At 55.4% G+C, this 17,245-nt stretch overlaps 5 protein-coding genes across 5 annotated transcripts; 4 read left to right on the top strand and 1 right to left on the bottom strand.

Annotated features, from left to right (window-relative positions):
* Positions 1-113: 113 nt before the first annotated feature.
* Positions 114-3,360, top strand: M406DRAFT_327010 (uncharacterized protein; the record flags this gene model as incomplete). The annotated part of the gene is made up of 3 exons (XM_040920158.1): positions 114-237; positions 547-582; positions 1,115-3,360. The coding sequence occupies 3 exons, from the start codon at positions 114-116 to the stop codon at positions 3,358-3,360; spliced, it is 2,406 nt and encodes an 801-aa protein (XP_040779544.1).
* Positions 3,361-5,509: 2,149 nt separating this feature from the next.
* Positions 5,510-6,806, top strand: M406DRAFT_249946 (HAD-superfamily hydrolase; the record flags this gene model as incomplete). The annotated part of the gene is made up of 3 exons (XM_040916653.1): positions 5,510-5,612; positions 5,674-5,821; positions 5,867-6,806. Coding segments are annotated over 3 exons (1,191 nt in total), but the record flags the coding sequence as incomplete, so codon positions are not given.
* A 1,616-nt stretch (positions 6,807-8,422) lies between these two features.
* M406DRAFT_44872 (family 16 glycoside hydrolase) lies at positions 8,423-9,844 on the top strand (the record flags this gene model as incomplete). Its single annotated transcript, XM_040924259.1, has 4 exons — positions 8,423-8,645; positions 8,717-8,854; positions 8,975-9,583; positions 9,747-9,844. 4 exons carry the CDS (start codon positions 8,423-8,425, stop codon positions 9,842-9,844), a joined length of 1,068 nt encoding a protein of 355 aa, XP_040779542.1.
* Positions 9,845-12,911: 3,067 nt separating this feature from the next.
* M406DRAFT_29650 (uncharacterized protein) lies at positions 12,912-13,382 on the top strand (the record flags this gene model as incomplete). The annotated part of the gene is made up of 1 exon (XM_040919253.1): positions 12,912-13,382. A coding segment is annotated over one exon (471 nt), but the record flags the coding sequence as incomplete, so codon positions are not given.
* Positions 13,383-15,100: 1,718 nt separating this feature from the next.
* M406DRAFT_237196 (kinase-like protein) lies at positions 15,101-17,233 on the bottom strand (the record flags this gene model as incomplete). The annotated part of the gene is made up of 2 exons (XM_040916055.1): positions 15,101-15,895; positions 15,956-17,233. Coding segments are annotated over 2 exons (2,073 nt in total), but the record flags the coding sequence as incomplete, so codon positions are not given.
* Between the last annotated feature and the right edge of the window lie 12 nt (positions 17,234-17,245).

The following is a 17,245-nucleotide window of genomic DNA, read 5'->3' as shown; positions in this document are numbered from 1 at the left end:
GCTTGAGGCTCAAGTTTGTCAAAGTTGAAGCTCAGGTCAGTTCGTCCACTTTCTGTCGCTTTTCCTGATTTATCCCCCGCCCCCGGCAATGAACACTGGAGACTGACGAATGAATGCCCCTGGCTTCACCCCAGTGCAGCACGTCTCAACTGCTGGCAATCGAATCCCATCATCTCAGAAAGAAACAAAAATCCCCATCCGAGAGAAGCAGCGCAGCTTTGTCATATTTCAGATCCTGTGGGTTTTTGATTTGTTTTTCTTGGTGGTGTGTTGGCCCCCCCCCCCCTCCCCTCCCACAGGCTCGTTTCGCCTTGGATCTGCTTGCTGCGCCCGCCACCAGCTTTGGCATTGCAACGTCACCCAACCTCCCATTTTCCCATGCCACGACTCGCGCCGTAATTATACTGCAACGTCAACACATACGATTGGGCGCGTACCAAAACAATCCCACCGAGGCATTGCGCTCGCTCCCAGACGCTGCTGTTGCTGCCACCAATTGATCCTCCGCGCTGGCATTTCTTTCCTCTCTTGTCTTTGCGACGACAGCTCCGCCTTACTGGCCAGCCATTGACCCTCAAGCTAGTAAGTCTGGACACCCTATCCTCTTCCTCCTCCTCCTGGGGCCTTGGCCAGCTTCCATTTTAGTGCTGGTATCTCAGTTGGACCCTGGACAAGCACGGGTCCCTGACGCCATTTGGGTACTTCGTGTGTTCTCGACCAGCCTCAAAAATCGGGTCCAGCTTGCTGACCGCCTCGACGTCTCATCATTCCACAGGGTTCCTCCTCTCTGTCTCTCTAGCTTGCCAAATTCTTCCAGCCACGGCAAATACCGACCACCACTCCGCCGACTTTCCACCTCACGAACCCCCCCCCCCCCTCTCCTCCGCGTCACCACTTCCTGCAAGTGGTGACTGACCTCTCACATTGTCCGCCAACCGACGTCCGCCTGGTGATAAGGGGGAAGAAGTGACAGCAAAGGTGTCTGATCCTGATTCATTGCACCCTTACGACCGTTACGATCGTTACGAACCCACCTCGTTTTCGGCGCAGCAGCGCCAGCAGCAGCACCAGCGGACACTTCGCCGATCTCAGACCCCTTTATCTACCGAGATAGGTTCGAGGTCGGACACGTCCACCCCACTGTCGCAACGAACCCTACGTCGCACGCCGCGCTTCATAGGCCATCCAGGGCCTCCCGCCCCCGCGTCTCCCCCGAGACCGTTACACCTCGAGGCCGTCTCGGTTGGTATCAGGCACCCTGGTCTGTTCACCAAGCCCATCCTCGACGACGACGACGACAACGACGGCGCGCAAGAGGACAAGTCGCGACCAGCAACAGGGCGCCGCCGCCGTACGAAGAAGCATCTCTCCCAAGGCCTGCCCAGCGACCCCGTCGACGACGTCGCCTCTACCACCCTTCCCCCGTCCCTCGTCCCGCCGAGGACCTCCTCCCGCCCGACTGACCGCTCCTCGGTACATCCGTTCCTGCGCGTCTCCAAGCATACCCACAGTGCAATCCTCTGGGCCCTCGAGGAGGCACTTAGACAGCCCAACCCCTTCACGCCCGACCTGGTCGAGGAAAACGCGCCCATGGCCGACATTCGTATGGTCGGCGGCCCGCCGGCCGTAACAAATGGCTTCGGCTCGCCTGGCGCTAGGCCGACAGCCCCGTCATCCCAGACCGGCTCACCATCACAGGGCATCAAGGGTCCTAAGAAGATCATGGAGGAGCGCGCGGCTAGAGAGGCAGCACGAGAAGAGCGCAAGAGACAAGAGCGAGAACGGGAACGGGAACGGGAGCAGATGGAACGGCTCCAGGCCGAGAGCGAAGCGAGACAGCTGGAAGACCAACAACAGAAGAGGATAGCGGATCGGAGAGGCACCGCAGCTGGCGCTGCCATAGTCGCGGGTGGTGATCCCTCGGTGCCCATCTCTACCCAACCAATAGACCCTCCCGGCACCCAGCGCAGACGACAACAACAACAACAGCAGCAGCAGCAGCAGCAGCAGGCCTCGGCACCACCACAGCCACAGCCTGTCTCCACAGCGCAGCAGCCTTCTGGCCAGACGCAGCGACGGACCTCGCGGACCAGTGGACAGCAGCGCCAAGAGCCCCTCCAATTTACTGGCGTGCCGAGCATGGACGGGACCGGAGCACAGATCCCCGGTACAACGACTGCTCTGCCCGGTGACCCTGGCGTGACGGTGCAGCCGCGCAACACATTTCCGCACGCCTTTGAGCGGTGGGAGGCGCTGTCGGCGCACTGGGAGGGCCTGACGAGCTTCTGGATCAGGAAGCTGCAGCAGCACGCGGACGAAATCGACCGCGACCCGGTCTCAGCACAGCTGTCGCGACAGGTCAGCGATCTCTCTGCGGCGGGTGCGAACCTGTTCCACGCGGTCGTCGAGCTCCAGCGCCTGCGGGCGAGCTCTGAGCGCAAGTTCCAGCGATGGTTTTTTGAGACCCGGGCCGAGCTTGAGCGGCACGAGGAGACCAAGGCCGGCCTAGAGCGTGCGCTGCAGGAGGAGAGGCTGTCCAAGGCCGCTGCGGTGAAGGAGGCGCTGGACAATGAGAAGAACAACTCCAAGACGCAGAAGAGGATCAGCGAGATGCAGAAGGAGCTGCTCATATCCAAGGAGGAGGCCCGTCGCGCTTGGGAGGAGCTGGGCCGCCGGGAGCAGGAGGAGCGGGATCGCACCATCTCACTCCAGCAAGGCATGCCCACTATCGTCGGCGGTGTTCAGGTCGTGCCCATGTCACAGGGCGTCCCCGGGCGCAGCGCCGAAGCGCGGCAGCAACAGCTGGATGCCTCGTCCCCGCAGCCACCATACCCGCCATACTCGCAATCCCCGCCAGAGCATCATCCATCATCAGCCGTGCCGGCCTCCAGTAGTGGTGGTGGTGGTGGTGGTGGTGGTGGTGCAGGAGGAGGAGGAGGAGGAGGAGGATATTACCAGCAGCCATTGGGCGCAGGCGACGAGGGACGGCCGTACAGCGGCGAGGGACAATCTGAAGGTGGCTACAGCGAGGGTGAGTACCTCATCGATGCTCATGGCAATTTCATCCGTGACTCCGGGGGTCACAAAATTCCCTACCCCGGCACACCAGGGGACGATGATTCTGATGATTCTGGTGCAGAAGAGTACGAGACCCCCTCAGCACAGCCCAGTGTCAGCTACCCTCCGTCGTCATCCCAGCAGTGGGCTGGCCAGCCTGACTACTCGGGCAGCGGCTATGCAGCGCCTGGCTGGGACCCAATGCCCCGCCACCATCATCCGACCCGCCTTAGCGATGTGCTCGAGGAGGATGAAACGCGCAGCCGAACGAGTGCAAGCCAGAGCCAAGCCGGCCGACACTAGACACCGTCAGCCCTATGAAGCAGCACATCATCATTTCCTCATCAAGTAGCGACCAGATCCAGACCAGCTTCTATCAACAGATATAGCTTGCACAGAGAACGAAGAATCTGCGACAACACCGAAGAATACCGAGGAAACATAAGGCATCAACTCCGCGACCAAAGTTTCTTCTTTTTCGTTCTCACTAGTCGTGAAGAAAGGGGAAGGGGAGGGGGGGAAAGACAGAGAGGAGACTCATCATCCTTCGTTACCCTTCATGACGTCTGACTGTGGGCGTTACTGTACAACATCGAAATAGAAACACCATTCATGCTGCGGTCTTTTGGTTTTGTTTCTCTTGGAGGCACAGAATCTTTTTTGATACCCGCCTCTTTCCCCCCCCCCCCCCCCGAAAAGAGCACTTCAGCAAGGGAGTTGAGCAGGTGGCGTGCTGGATTCCGCAGTGCACGTTGTGCGGAACGACTTTTCCCGGTCCTCTTTTTCTTTTCTTGTTTTGTTCTTTGTGTCTTTTCTGTCTCTTGTTGTTTCTGTTCTTGTCGATATGACTATTGATTTGTATTCAACTGTCGGTGCCCATTCTGTCAGGCATGACAGGGCGGATCGACGACGTCTGTCACGATTCAGACCGGACAGCATTCGGGAGAGGAGTTTTCGAAGCTAGACGCAGGCTTACGCACGTGGCTTATATCATCTGAAGCTCGGCATTGGACGTTTGTCCACCTACCTACTCTCCTACCCAAGTATCTACCTCCTCACACCTCTTCGCGAGCTGAACTACGCACGAGACGATCAAGCCAGCTGAGAATGGGCCTGGCAAGACGGATATTGGACGGCCCTGAGTGATTTCTGGGGTGGTGCGCACAGTTAAGCAAGGCAAGGCGTTGATAGACTTCTGGATCTGGATGTTTTTTTTTTTCCCCTCCAATTATCCTCTCTCACATTTGTCTTGCAAGAACGGTTGAGTAATGAGAGAAGGTAAAGAAAAGGAGCGAGTTTGATGAGGACAAGAGCGTGCTTCACAAGAAATTGCATTGTACATTTTATGTATTGGTAGTAATAGTAATTTGACAGGAGGGCTGTGGCTGAGTGAGGGCCGTGCCGCTGTGGTGGTATCTTATTCACATTGTCCATTATTTACGTACGTGACTGATGCCTGACACATGATGTGTGCTTTTGAATTTGTTTCTCGTGGATATTTTCAATTCTTTTTTGTTGGAGGTCTTCTTTCAATTTTGCATGAGTACAGTGGCCCTGGATTTTATATATTTTGTCTTCACCAAGGGGGGGCTGGTTTGCCCTGGCCGGCAAAGACGCCACTAAGTCAGGGTGGACACCGGACACGACCACTAACAAAGTGCTCTCTCACATTCTCCTACTGCTATTTACTGTACCTTGAACACAAGCTTTTATCAACTAAAACGGACTGACTTGCTTGGGATCATGAATCGTCAACAACAGCCACGTTTGAGCATCTTACCATAATCAGCATCTCCCAAATCGGCATCGTCACCTCTCTCCATAACACCACAAGGTATATTGCGAAACACCTTATTAGAACAATTCACACTTTGCGATACAAGAAAACAAGACTGAGCCACTGACTTATCAAACAGCATAGTGCGTCCGCCCACCGGCACCGGAATCGAGACTGAGGCGGGGCTGGACTGCGCTGTGTGTTATATATACTCATCCTAGCGCCTCTCTCTGCCTCTTTTCGTCGTCGTCCGGTTCTCGATGCGTGTATTGACTGGGGCGCGAGTGCTCCTCGCCAGCCGCGCTATAAGGCGGCCGCAAGGACCGCCGCTGTCGTGGCGGGCCTCGCCTGTAGCCTGTTTCACTGGCCTCCGGCACAGGTCATGCGGGCCTTCGGGTCTGCCACAGTCGAGGTCGTTCTCGGGACGGTCGACGCCATCAAGCAGCGATGCGGGGAGCGAGAGCACGGATGCGAGCGGGGCTTGGAGCTCGAAGACGTCGCTAGGGAGCGACGAGGGCACTGGGCAACTCCCGCGGTTTGCGTTTGCCTTCGAGTAAGTCTTGGGAACCTTAAGGCCACCTTGATCTCGTCTTCTTCCCCCCTACCCCCCCCTCTTCCCGCTCCTTCGACCTTCACTGGCTGTCCAGTTGGCGGCTGGAGCTAATTTTGCCCCTCTACAGCATCGATGGGGTGCTACTGCATAAGTCAGAACCTATCAAGGGCGCGACAGAGACGCTGAGGTATCTCCAGCAACACAAGATCCCGTTTATTCTTCTCAGTACGTCCGTCACACACACTTTCCCTCTCCACTCACACACAATACTGACACTGGCCACCAGCGAACGGTGGAGGGAAGTCCGAGGAAGCTCGGGTGAGGGAGCTGTCCGAGAAGTTGGGCGTGGAGCTGGACACGTCCAACTTCGTGCAGAGCCACACGCCGTACCAGCTGCTCACCGAGGCTGATCTCACGCAGGCGATGGACCCGGAGTTTACCGACCTGCCGTCGTATCTCGAGTCTACTGTCGGCATCAGGAACCTGCACGAGTCCACCATCCTCGTCCTGGGCTCCGATGCGTCTGCAGCACGCCGCATTGCACAGGGCTACGGCTTCAAGTCGGTGGTCACGCCAGCCGACATCCTGGCTGCCTGTCCGCAGATCTTCCCCTTCGACCCCCTGTCCGAGTTCTACGCAAAGCAGGAAATCCTCCCCTTGCCAAAGCCCGTCTACGATCCCCACGACGCCAGGCGAAGGCTGGAGGACTGCCTGAAGATCGACGCGATCCTGGTCTTCAACGACCCGCGGGACTGGGCTGTCGACATCCAGCTCGTCATGGACCTGCTTCTGTCCCAGCGGGGATATCTGGGCACATACAGCCCCAAGAATGGCGATCCTCACTCAGGTGGTGCCGCCGCGGCATGGCAGTCGGACGGCCAGCCCGCGCTCGTCTTCAGCAACTGCGATCTTCTCTGGAGCACGGGCTATCACCTGCCGCGGTTTGGCCAGGGGGCTTTCCGGAATGCCTTGAGAGCACAGTTCGGCGCAATTGTGGCACAGGCCGGGGCCGAACCCTACCGTATGAAGGACTTCACGTTCGGCAAGCCCGAGAGATCGACGTACCACTACGCGCAAAAGGTTCTGATGAGGCACTTCCAGGCACTGTGGCAGACCGGCGAGGATCGCGTCGAGCATGCTGCCCCCCTCCAGAGCGTCTGGATGGTGGGCGACAACCCGGAGAGCGACATCCGCGGCGCCAACATGTGGATCGGCAAGAAGGAACCGGACAGCGGGTCTCACGCGTCCGAGGGGCCCGAGTGGAACGCGTGTCTGGTCAGAACGGGCGTCTGGGATGAGAAAAAGATGCCCCGTGAACGGCTGGACCCGGCAGCGGTTCCTGATACCGTGCAGGATGATGTCAAGGCCGCAGTGAACCATGCATTCGAGATGGAAGGGTGGCCGGCGAGGGTAGACTAAAAGAGGCCAAGTGGGTGTGTAGTCACCATCATGTGTGTGTGTGTGTGTGTGTGTGTGTGTGTGTGTGTCGCAGCCTCAGCATCGAGGACAGCGACAAGGCTGATTGGTTCAATAGAAGTCACTGTGTTCGGCAAGTCCTGAGTCTTTTGGTTCGTTTTTGTATATAGTGAAGCTCAGTGATAATCGCATAAGAACTCGTGGTAGCGCAGGACTACAGTCAGTAGTAGTTCATGGGCGGGCCCTCCGAGGGCTCATCTGAAGGACTTCTTTTCTCCTTTCCAAGCACTTCCTCTGTGTGTATGGAGATGCAGTAGAGGCGAGAGGCGAGGGTAGTGAGGCCTTTTTCTTCTCCTTTTCTCTCTCTCACTCTCTCTCTCTCTCTCTCTTTTGCTCTCGGGAAGTGGGGGGTAAAGCGAATGAACAAGGGAGGACGACAACGACGAAAGGCTGAGGTGTAAGCGTGCACTCTAAAGGAAGACCACGTCAACCAGTGTTAAGCCCTTTTCTAATATTTTCCGAAGGCGGCCAATCAGAACTCGGGCCAACTCAACAAACCTTAAGAGCCTCAAATAGAAGATCACAGAGAGAAGGAGAGGGCGAGAAAACAGCAAATCATATCTCCCAGAAATCCAGCCAGAGTAGCTGGAGATTGACATTCTGTTCTGTGGCCTCCTTCTCTTTACCCATTACCTACCAATATATCTATCACCTACCTCTCCCTCGTCATTCGTCGTCTTCTCATGTTTTCGTTCCCTCGAGTGAAAAAGCTGGACGGAAGACAATTGGCCCACTAAATAGCGTGCGCGTCAGGTGGAGATTGAACGACGTCGTCATCCCAGACTACCAGCCGTTCTTGATACACTGGCACAGACAAGGGACAGGCTATCACGCCACAGGCAAAGGACAGGTCCCTTGCTCCCCTCTCTCCCAAAACAGTTGATGCAGACCCGTCAATCAATGTGGCGGAGGGGGTCCTATTTTTACCAGGTTTGGCAGGGACATCTATCCCTCAACACTGGCAGCCGTTCTCTCCTTATCAGACTTATCTTGATTTGGCTACCCAGACCCGGTTTTCTCTGAGGGGTGTGGGCGCCTCTGAGAGGTTGTCGGCACGCAGACCGCGCGTCTTTGCAGGGCGGAGCAAGACGTCGAATTTCCCAACCCGCCTTGTACGTACCATAGTAATAGTAGTAGTAGTAGTGGTAGTATCTGCTAACATTGGGGCCCACCACGTCTTACTGGCGGGCTAGATTTCCATGTACTTACAAGTCATGGCTGCTTGTATCAAGAAAGAAAACGAGCAATGCAACCCCAGAGTGAAGAGAGAGAGAGAAAGGGGCAAACACCCAGAGAAAATCTTGAAATTCCTAACTGATATCATCTTGCTCTGTAATTCCTTTCTCCAAAACTTTCTTTCCTCTTCAGAGGCCGCGCTCACTATTTCCACACGCAAGTCTAAGTGCCCTCACAACTAGATCATTGTCTGCTTGATCGTATCACATCGGCGACATTGACATTTGATCCGTTCAGTGCCTGACACCTAGGAGGCGATTCCCACACTCACAATCCAGGCAGAGTCGGTGCTCGCTGGACTGCAGACGATGGGGCGGGTAGAGATGCAGCCTCATGGGCCCTTTGGCTTCCTCAAGACACTCAGCAAGAAGGCGTGGATCATAATAGGCGGCGTGGCCGTCGTTGTGCTCATCATCGTCATTGTCGTCCCCGTCGAGGAGGCCAAGGCCAACGCATATCCCGACTACACAGCACTGAACTACACACTGGCGGATACCTACGAGGGCGAGGACTTTTTCAGCTTATTCGATTACTACACGGATACAGGTACTGTGCAACAAACCCCACCCTGCATCACTCACTCATGCGCTGACGACGATTGGGAGGGAAAATTTAAGATCCTTCGGGTGGCACCGTGACATATGTGGACTCGGAGACGGCCAGCTCTCTGAACCTGACATATGCCTCCAGCTCATCAGCCGTCCTCCGCGTCGACACATCCGATGCGGACGACAGCTCCTCGAGCGACTCGAGCAGTAGCACCAGCAGCAGCACTGGCAGCACCACCACCACCACCAGCAGCGACAACAGCAACAACAACAACAACAACAACCAGGGCAGTCAGTCCTCGCAAGGTGGTGGCCCCGGCCGGAAAGACCGCCGTGACACCACCACCGCCCGCAGCAGTGTGCGTGTGACGTCCAAGACGACGTACGACAAGGGCCTCTTCATCTTCGACGTGAAGCACTCACCAGTAGGCTGCGGGACCTGGCCGGCGCTGTGGCTGACGGACCCCGACAACTGGCCGGCGCACGGGGAGATCGACGCCATGGAGGCGGTGAACATGGGCACGACGGGCAACCAGATGACGCTGCACACCAAGAGCAGCTGCGAGATGGACCACAAGCGCGAGATGAACGGCACGGCGCTGTACGACAACTGCTACTGGGACGCCAACGACGAGGCCGGGTGCGGCGTGCAGGCCGACACCGCCACCTTTGGCGCGGCGTACAACGACAACGGGGGCGGCGTCACCGCCGTCGAGTGGCGCAGCGAGGGCATCCGCGTCTGGCAGTTTGCCCGGGGCAGCATCCCGAGCGACATCGACGCCGGCAGCCCCGACCCGAGCACCTGGGGCACGGCGACGGCCGATTTCCCCGACACTGGGTGTGACATTGACACGCACTTCCAGAACCAGTCCATCATTATCAATATCGACTTTTGTGGTAGCTGGGCTGGCGGCGACGACTATACTTCGGCTGGATGTAAGTGAAAAAAAAATTAAAAATTCATATCATCTCTTTTTGCCCCTCTTCCGTGTCTCCTCCTCCTCCTCTTCCTCCTCCTCCTCTTCCTCCTCCTCCTCTTCCTCCTCCTCCTCCTCCTGTCTTCTCATGGATCAAACCGTTAATCTCATTCTCATTCCAGGCCCGAGCAACTGTACGGATTTCGTGGCAAACAACCCATCCAACTTTACGGACGCATATTGGGAGTTTGGATCCTTCCAAGTGTACCAGTCTTCCTAAATATATATTCATGCAATTATTAGACAGATACCCAGATACAACTACTATGTTTCATTTTCATATTTGTTCATATCCTTTGGAGATTCTCGCCTGGGGGACGAGTCGTCGTACAGCAGCTCAGTTGAGAATCTTGTGAATAGCAATTTGGCGTTGGGCCTTTTACATATCATTGTGTTGTTGTTGTGTGTGTGTGTGTGTGTGTGTGTGTGTTTGTTGTGTCCATCAGACTGGTTGTGACCGTCTTCTGACCTTGTTCGTCTTTCTGGCTGTCTCTAGGAGTATGCAGTTGAAAAATACCGTGAACCCCCCATCCCGAAGCTCGCGCAGCTCCTCGGATAAAGCGTCCCGCCGTTTGATGGCGGCCCGTGGCGGCTCTTGTAGATTAGCAAGCTTGCATGCAACCAGAGCTATGCACCCTATAGTCTATTATCTCGTCCTATTGCCGCTGTAATGCTGTGACTCGATCCCTCCTTGTTGTTCACTCTCCTCGAGTCTTGCCCCTACTCGCCACATGCGCTAGTGTCAATCTTCGCACCTTCGTTTATCCGGTTTTTGTAGACGGCCAGATCTCCTACGGTAGAGATTTGAGCGGTTCGAGGGACTCAAGAAGCAGTATGTGACCTGAAAACACATTGTGGACTGGTCAGGCGGCCTCGTCCTGACCCTATGCAGATGATCGAGTGATTAAGAACCCTTGGACAAGATATCTTGGGTATGCAATGTATTACCGAGGAGTAGGACCAAGTTATCAACGATTTGGATGATGGTTGAGTTCTGTATAGTGTAAATAGAGAAAGAGAGAGAGGGAGAGAGAGAGAGGGTAGAATGAAGATATATTGTACACTACACTATGATATGGTAGCACAACATATTATGGTGGTAGTACTAGAGAACGTTGACTGCAGTCTCTTCCAGGGTTGGCCCGAATTGGGGGTACACAGTACATCTTCAGAGGATTTGGGCTTCGGCTAGGGTACCTGGTCCAACAGTAACATCGTCGGAAATAAGACCCAGCACCTTTCAAACACATGACTTCGACCTGACCAAGCCAAGTAAAGTCAAGCATCAGCGGGCTTTTTTATTAACCTTTTTCTTCAACAGGCAAAGCATCTGGGCAGCCGTTGCTCCTCTTTTTGTCCCGACTGGAGATCCCACTATGCATCTCCGCATTTCCATCCTCGATGCTCCAAGACCAAACCCACTATCGCCCTGATACGTGACCAAACCAAAACGATTCGGTTGTTTCTTGCCCTACCTGAACCACGCGCTCAAGAGGGGAGACGAGACGAGACGGACAGAGACAGAGACAGATACACACACACACAAGAGAAAGAGGGGCGCAAAAAGTCGGAACAACATACGGCTGCGGCACTGGTCTATCCATGGATCAGCTGACGCGCGACTCGGGAATCAAGCATGTAAAGACCGCCGCGCGCAAAGACGACAACGACCTCTATATTTGATCTTCAAGATCAGCACACATCCAAGCGATATCGACCGACATCAGCCCTTCTAGCAAGACCTGATCCACACGTCAAGAGGCAGGATCAAGGCCCCATGTGAACGTACACCCGGCGGGCAGAAGGGGAGCGCACCTCCGCATCTTGTCTCGGGGTCCCTTGCACACGACTCTTCTCTCTCGTGGAGGATGGGCTGCCACTTTGAGGTCGTGCCCCTACCTAATGTCTAGCGTTGTCATCTGGCCTGCTGAATTATACAATTAATTTATCCTCGTACAAAACCCGACGACGACACACTGGCAACCACCATCCAGCCGGCCCGAGCAGCTCAGAGCGACTCAGAACAGACTTTCCGTCGACCAGGCGCTGCGGCACCTTACGAGGCACCCCCCCTACACCATCTGTTGGTCGCCTACCCAGCATCGCCCCCCAGTCGTGCGCCTCTTTTTTTGCGCCTCTTATCTCGACCAGTCGACCGGTCAGCTCTGATTCGATTGCGCGCCCTCGCTTTCTGAACTATATGTCTACATTCTCATGTCCTCACCGATCGAGCCTTGCCGTGTCTCCTGCTCCATCTAGCTCGACAAAGCAGATGTGACCACCGGTCTCTGGGCCCACCAACGACCAGCCTCGCGACGACGTGTTGTTGTTGGGAGAGTTTTGGGGAGGGGCTTAATCTTCATTCGTTTTTTGGTGAACTCTGCGGCTTGTCACATCGCCCGAATTCTTCCCCATCGCCGTCATCACCCACGCTTCCCACCACCGGCACCACTAAAAAGGACCTGCCATGTGCGCTGCACAAACGGAACAATGACGCCGTGCGCCAGGAAGCAGCTGCCGCAACCTCTTCAGTCGACGTTGTCCTCGTCGCATTCGTGGTGCGACGACCCCTGTGGGACGACTCGGCGGCGCCGCGCGCCGTACCCCGCAATCGATCTTCAGCTGTGGGAACAGACACAGGATCATCGCTGTCACCAAGATCTTGAACTGCCGCCCCCACCGCTGCGTCGTTGGTCGCACCACCACCACAAAGGCCGTCCGCATCGTGCCCACCATCACCACTGCCGCTACCAACACCACCACCACTGCTACCACCACACCTGCATCATACCACAACAGCAGCGCAGCAGCAGCAGTCAGCCACCAGCTGTCGGTCGCATTGCGGCTCGACGTGGTTGAGTTGGCTGCTGTCCCCGTTGACGGTCTGGCCTGGTTTTTGCTTTTGTGTGTCTTGTTATTTCTTTTGGTCGGTCTGTGTTTTTTTTTCCCCCGGAGGGACTTTTGACACACCCTTGGGAGCCCTCGTGCCACCCTTCAGCGCCGTCGCCGCCAGCAACAACAGAGCCACGTCGTCGGGGCCAACACACCAGCAGTGCGCTGCTTGAGAATTTTTCTTTCCTTCTCCCCCACGCAGACACAGCAGCAGCAGCTCCAGAACAAGAGCCTCCGCCTTGCAGCTCTCCCTGAAGGGGGAAAAGAATAGAAGGAAGGGAAGAAGGAGAAAGAAAGAAGAACCGATACCCTCCAGCCAGCTTACAGGCTCTCAAAGTCTTCACACCCACCGTCCGAGGGGCTAACCTTCTGACCTGCCCCTCCCACCCCCGATCATGTCTTCGTCGTCTCAAGCCGTGCCCAACGCAGTGTCCGTCAACCAGCTAGGTCTCTCGGGAGACGAGATCGTCGCCCTACAGCACGCACAGAGAGAGGCAGCCATCGCCGCAGGCGGAGGTTCGAGCTCATCGCGCGCTGCGAGCCGAGCCTCCTCGCAGGGCCTCCTGCTTCTCGACTCCGGGTCGCTCGCACAGCTGGGCCGGCATTTCGAGAGGCTGATGCAACAGATCTCCCAGCAGCTCGACCACCTGACGGAGCAGTCGCAGCAGGTCACCATGGCCGTGTACGACCAGGCTGGGAACTTGATCGACAACGCCGACGCCGAGATTCTCAGGTTTCACACCATCATGGGCCAGATCGACGAGCTCGAGACCGAGTTCGACCGCATACGCCATATAAGGGATATTGTGAGGGGGTTCCGCCACAGGGTTCAGGAGATGGAGCGCGCCTTGGACGCATCGCAGTCGAGCGGCGGACACCACCACCACTCCAGCAGCAGCGGCAGACACCGTCACTCATCGCACACCCATTCGAGACACCACCACTCGTCGTCGCATCATACATCGCAGCACACGTCGTCGCGAAGGGAAAGACACTGAGGCCTCAGGCATGGCACAGGAGAATAGGGGAGAGCATCGATTTCCACAGGAGGTGGAACACAAAAGAGAGAGAGAGAGACAGGAGAGAAGGAGAGAAGGAAGCACAAACCCTTTGCCCCTAGCAAAAACACCCTGGACAGCCGGAAAATTAAGTACGCGGTCAACCGTCGTACAAGAAGTCCAGCCATTGGAATGCAATGTCCGAAGAACCGCGAACGCAACTCGCCACAAAACGAGGAAGGGTAGGTCACGCGAGAAGCGAGACCATGCAGCTAAATGCTTCGAGGAACACAAGACAAAGAAGAGAAAAAAGAGAAAAAAACCTCAATCCTGCACAGGGGGAGAGGGCAGAGAGCTTTTTGTATCGACGGACAAGCAATCTCGGGATATAACAGCACCGCAGCTTGCCCAGCGTCAGGCTCAACCCCCTCCCCCCCCCCCTTCTTCCTTTACTCCTCTGCGCCCAAGCCTCCCACCAGTAAAGATAAGGCCACCACGAGTATGAGAAGGGGATCCTAGGAGTTCATCACGGGCGGTCAATAATCCGCACTTGCGTCAAGAGCTGCCCCTATTTTCTTTTCTATGTCCTTTTATTTCATTTCGTTTTCCTGTTCTTTGTCTGTTTCCCTTGTATCACACCTTCAATGGACCGGGGGAAAGGCGAAGGAGGGAATAGCCTTAAGTCCATTCTATATTGTCTCAAAGATCGCATTTCGGGCCTCGCGGCTGCTGGGGATGGCTTACTGAAACGAATGCAAAGAACGAACGCTCTGGCAGAAAAGAGAGAACAGAAGGGGGGGGGGGGGGAGGAAAGAACAAAACCCGAAAAGAAGAAGAAGAAAAAAAACTAGGGAGGGAGGAATTGACGAACTTGAAGAGAAAAAAGAGAGGACTGGGATCGACCCCACCATGAGCCTCGCGGCCACTCATCTACGACCTGCCATGACGACGAATGCCTGTGCGAGATATTAATCTTTCTTTATTTTTATATTTTTTTCCTTTTTTTTTATTTTTTATTTTTTTTTATTTTTTTTTTTTTTGGCTGTGTTTTCGTGTCTGGATACGTGTACCGATCAAATGTTGCCGCATCTTCTTAGCGATTGTGTTACGCTTCGGCCTGTCGACTTTTATTGGCCTGTTCAACTTCTTTTTCTCTTCTTGTGTGCGTGCGTGTGCGTGTGTGTACCACTTCTTCCTTCTGATCTGCTGTCGGCGGATACTTGATGATAATAATTTGTACTGACAGTGAGAGATACGGAGGGGCCTTGGTATGCTTGTATACCCTGAAATATAAAAAATTGTTCTTTCTTTGGCTGATGATGGATTCAATGATTTGTGTTGACCTTTACGTATTGCATGGGGCATGTGAAAATTGTGTTCCTCTCTTCTCTTCTAATACATACGAGGGGGATACTTTTCGAGGCGATGTGATTCGGTTCACATGTCCACTTGAGTGCTTTAAAGTACTTGGGTCAATAACCTTCCCGCAATGCCTGACATCATTCATTAACGATACTACAGTTCATTCTGCCCCAGGTGTCCGAGCTTCTCGCCCAGCCTCTGAATCCATCGTCATACTCTCAGTACTCTACAATCTTGAGGCGGCCCCTCAGTTCCTCAGGGAGCTCCTCCATCTTGATAAGTCCCATTTGGACACAGTCGCCCCAGAAGAACAGCGCCCGATCATGCGCATACCGCAGGTAGTCGAAGCCCTCCTCGTCACCGCCGTTCTCGCCGGTACTCCCATTATCCCCCGTGACCGTCGCCTCCGAACCTGCGGGCGAGGGCGGTGCAGGCTCGTTGCCTTGGTCGGTATCGGTATACCCCGGTATCTTGGCCTGCACGATTCCCCAAGCCACCCATTGGGCGCTGTTCATCGCGCGCCACAGCCTCGTCTCCTGGATGAGATCCTGTACCTTGGCATCGCTCAACTCTACCGCGCGTCGTTCCTCCTCCTTCCACCCTCCGGGTGGGACGCGGGCGTCCAGCATAAACTCTACGATGGAGCTAGAGCTCGGCGTGGTCATGGGCAGCTGCGTCTGCTGTGGGCCCAGGAGCGGCGTTCCGGATGGCGTCACATCGTCAGAGGCGGATGACGAGTTAGTCATGAATTTGGGCCGATGCTCCACATAGGCTTTGATAAACCGCTGTTGCTCTTCGAGGTTGGGATAGTACCCCTCGGCGTTGCATGCATAGGAGGTATTTGCGTCGTGATAATTGTATGCCCATTCAGTGAAGTGATTGGCAAATTCCAGACCGGGGGTATTCGCCGAGGCGTATTCGAAATCGATAACGATCAGTTGTTTATGTACATTTTCGGGCTGCAGAAGCGGCGAGCGCTCGTCGTCCGGGCGAACACGGAGAATGTTGCCATATTGCGTCTATAGGTGATGTAAGCATGGACAGAAGGACGAACAAGGTAGAACCGACAGGAAACCTACATCGTTGTGCGCGAAAACGAGCTTGTTGCGCAGTACAGCTGGACCACCATAGGACTGGACGAGGAAAGCGCGGTACTTGTCAACCATGGCTTTGAACTTGGGCCACTCCACGCCACATACGTAGCCCTGAGTTCTCCATGACTCCGTAGATTCAACAGGAGTATTGAGTTTCTCAATGGATGTGAGGTGGTCGAGATAAAGTGTCCTCTTCTCAACATTGTCCACCCAGCAGTCCCAATTCTTGAACACCGTCGGACCCTCATCTTTCTCTTCTTCTAGAAGGTCGACACCATCGTGAAGTTCGCGCATACGCTTCGCGATTTGCTTTGACGTCCCCGGTTCGCGAAGAGACTCTGGCGTCAGGGGTGCTGCGTTGAAGTACTGCTCGAACCGACCGTTCTTGAAGGTGCCCAATAGCCGCGGTCCAATCTTCTTCCTCGCGAGGCGCTTGAGGATCATGAGCTCATTGTCACGATCGATCAAATGCTCCACATTCGGACCGTATATGCGCAGGAGCAGCTTTGGGGGTTTCTTTTTCGTGGCCTGCTCGGTGGATTCGGACAAGTTCTCAGGGGGGGTCACAACGTAGACCGCGTTCGTCAGAGCGCCACTGAGCCGTTCAACACTAATATCGTCCCCAGAGTCCAGCGGGACACGTCTCCAGCCCTTCAGCCTCAGAGTGTGTGCCAGGCGAATGATTTCGTTCTTGAAAGTAAGCCACACCTGCTTCTCCTTCTCTTCTCGTCGGCTTGACACAGAGATGGAATCATCCGCGGTGCCTTGAGAGTATTTCAGTGTCAGGGTGTTGTCTAGCATGGCATCGCAGCTCGGTACGATAGCATCGCCGTCGACGTAGTCTGTGTCAGATGAGGCTGCACGAGCCAGATGCAGCGACGATCGTGAAGCATGTTTCTTACTCCGATGCGAAGACCGTCTGCCCAGCCTCGGCCCAAAATGCGGTATCGAGTTCAGGCCTAGGGCGGACATGCTATCGTCCAGGATGCGCTGCAGCCGATCCAAAGACACATCACTTGAATTAGAGTCGATGGAAGTCGTCCGCTGAAGCGAAGTATCGAACTCTGGCTCTGATTGCTCCGGGATCGGCTCTTCTTGAGGCTGCGCCTCTCGATGTTTCCGGCGCAGGTGGTGATGGTGATGGTGGTGTCTCCTTGGCTTCCTGGACTCCCTCTTGGCTTTCTCGCGCTGGAGCCACTCAGCTATCTGGGCAACTAGCTTCTCCGAGACACGATCCACCCTGTGGGAGTGTTGCTGATCTGGGCCCTGTTGCTG

This window comes from Cryphonectria parasitica, assembly GCF_011745365.1.
Source record: "Cryphonectria parasitica EP155 unplaced genomic scaffold M406scaffold_2, whole genome shotgun sequence".
NCBI lineage: Eukaryota > Fungi > Ascomycota > Sordariomycetes > Diaporthales > Cryphonectriaceae > Cryphonectria > Cryphonectria parasitica.
This window is presented reverse-complemented; position numbering and strand designations above follow the sequence as displayed.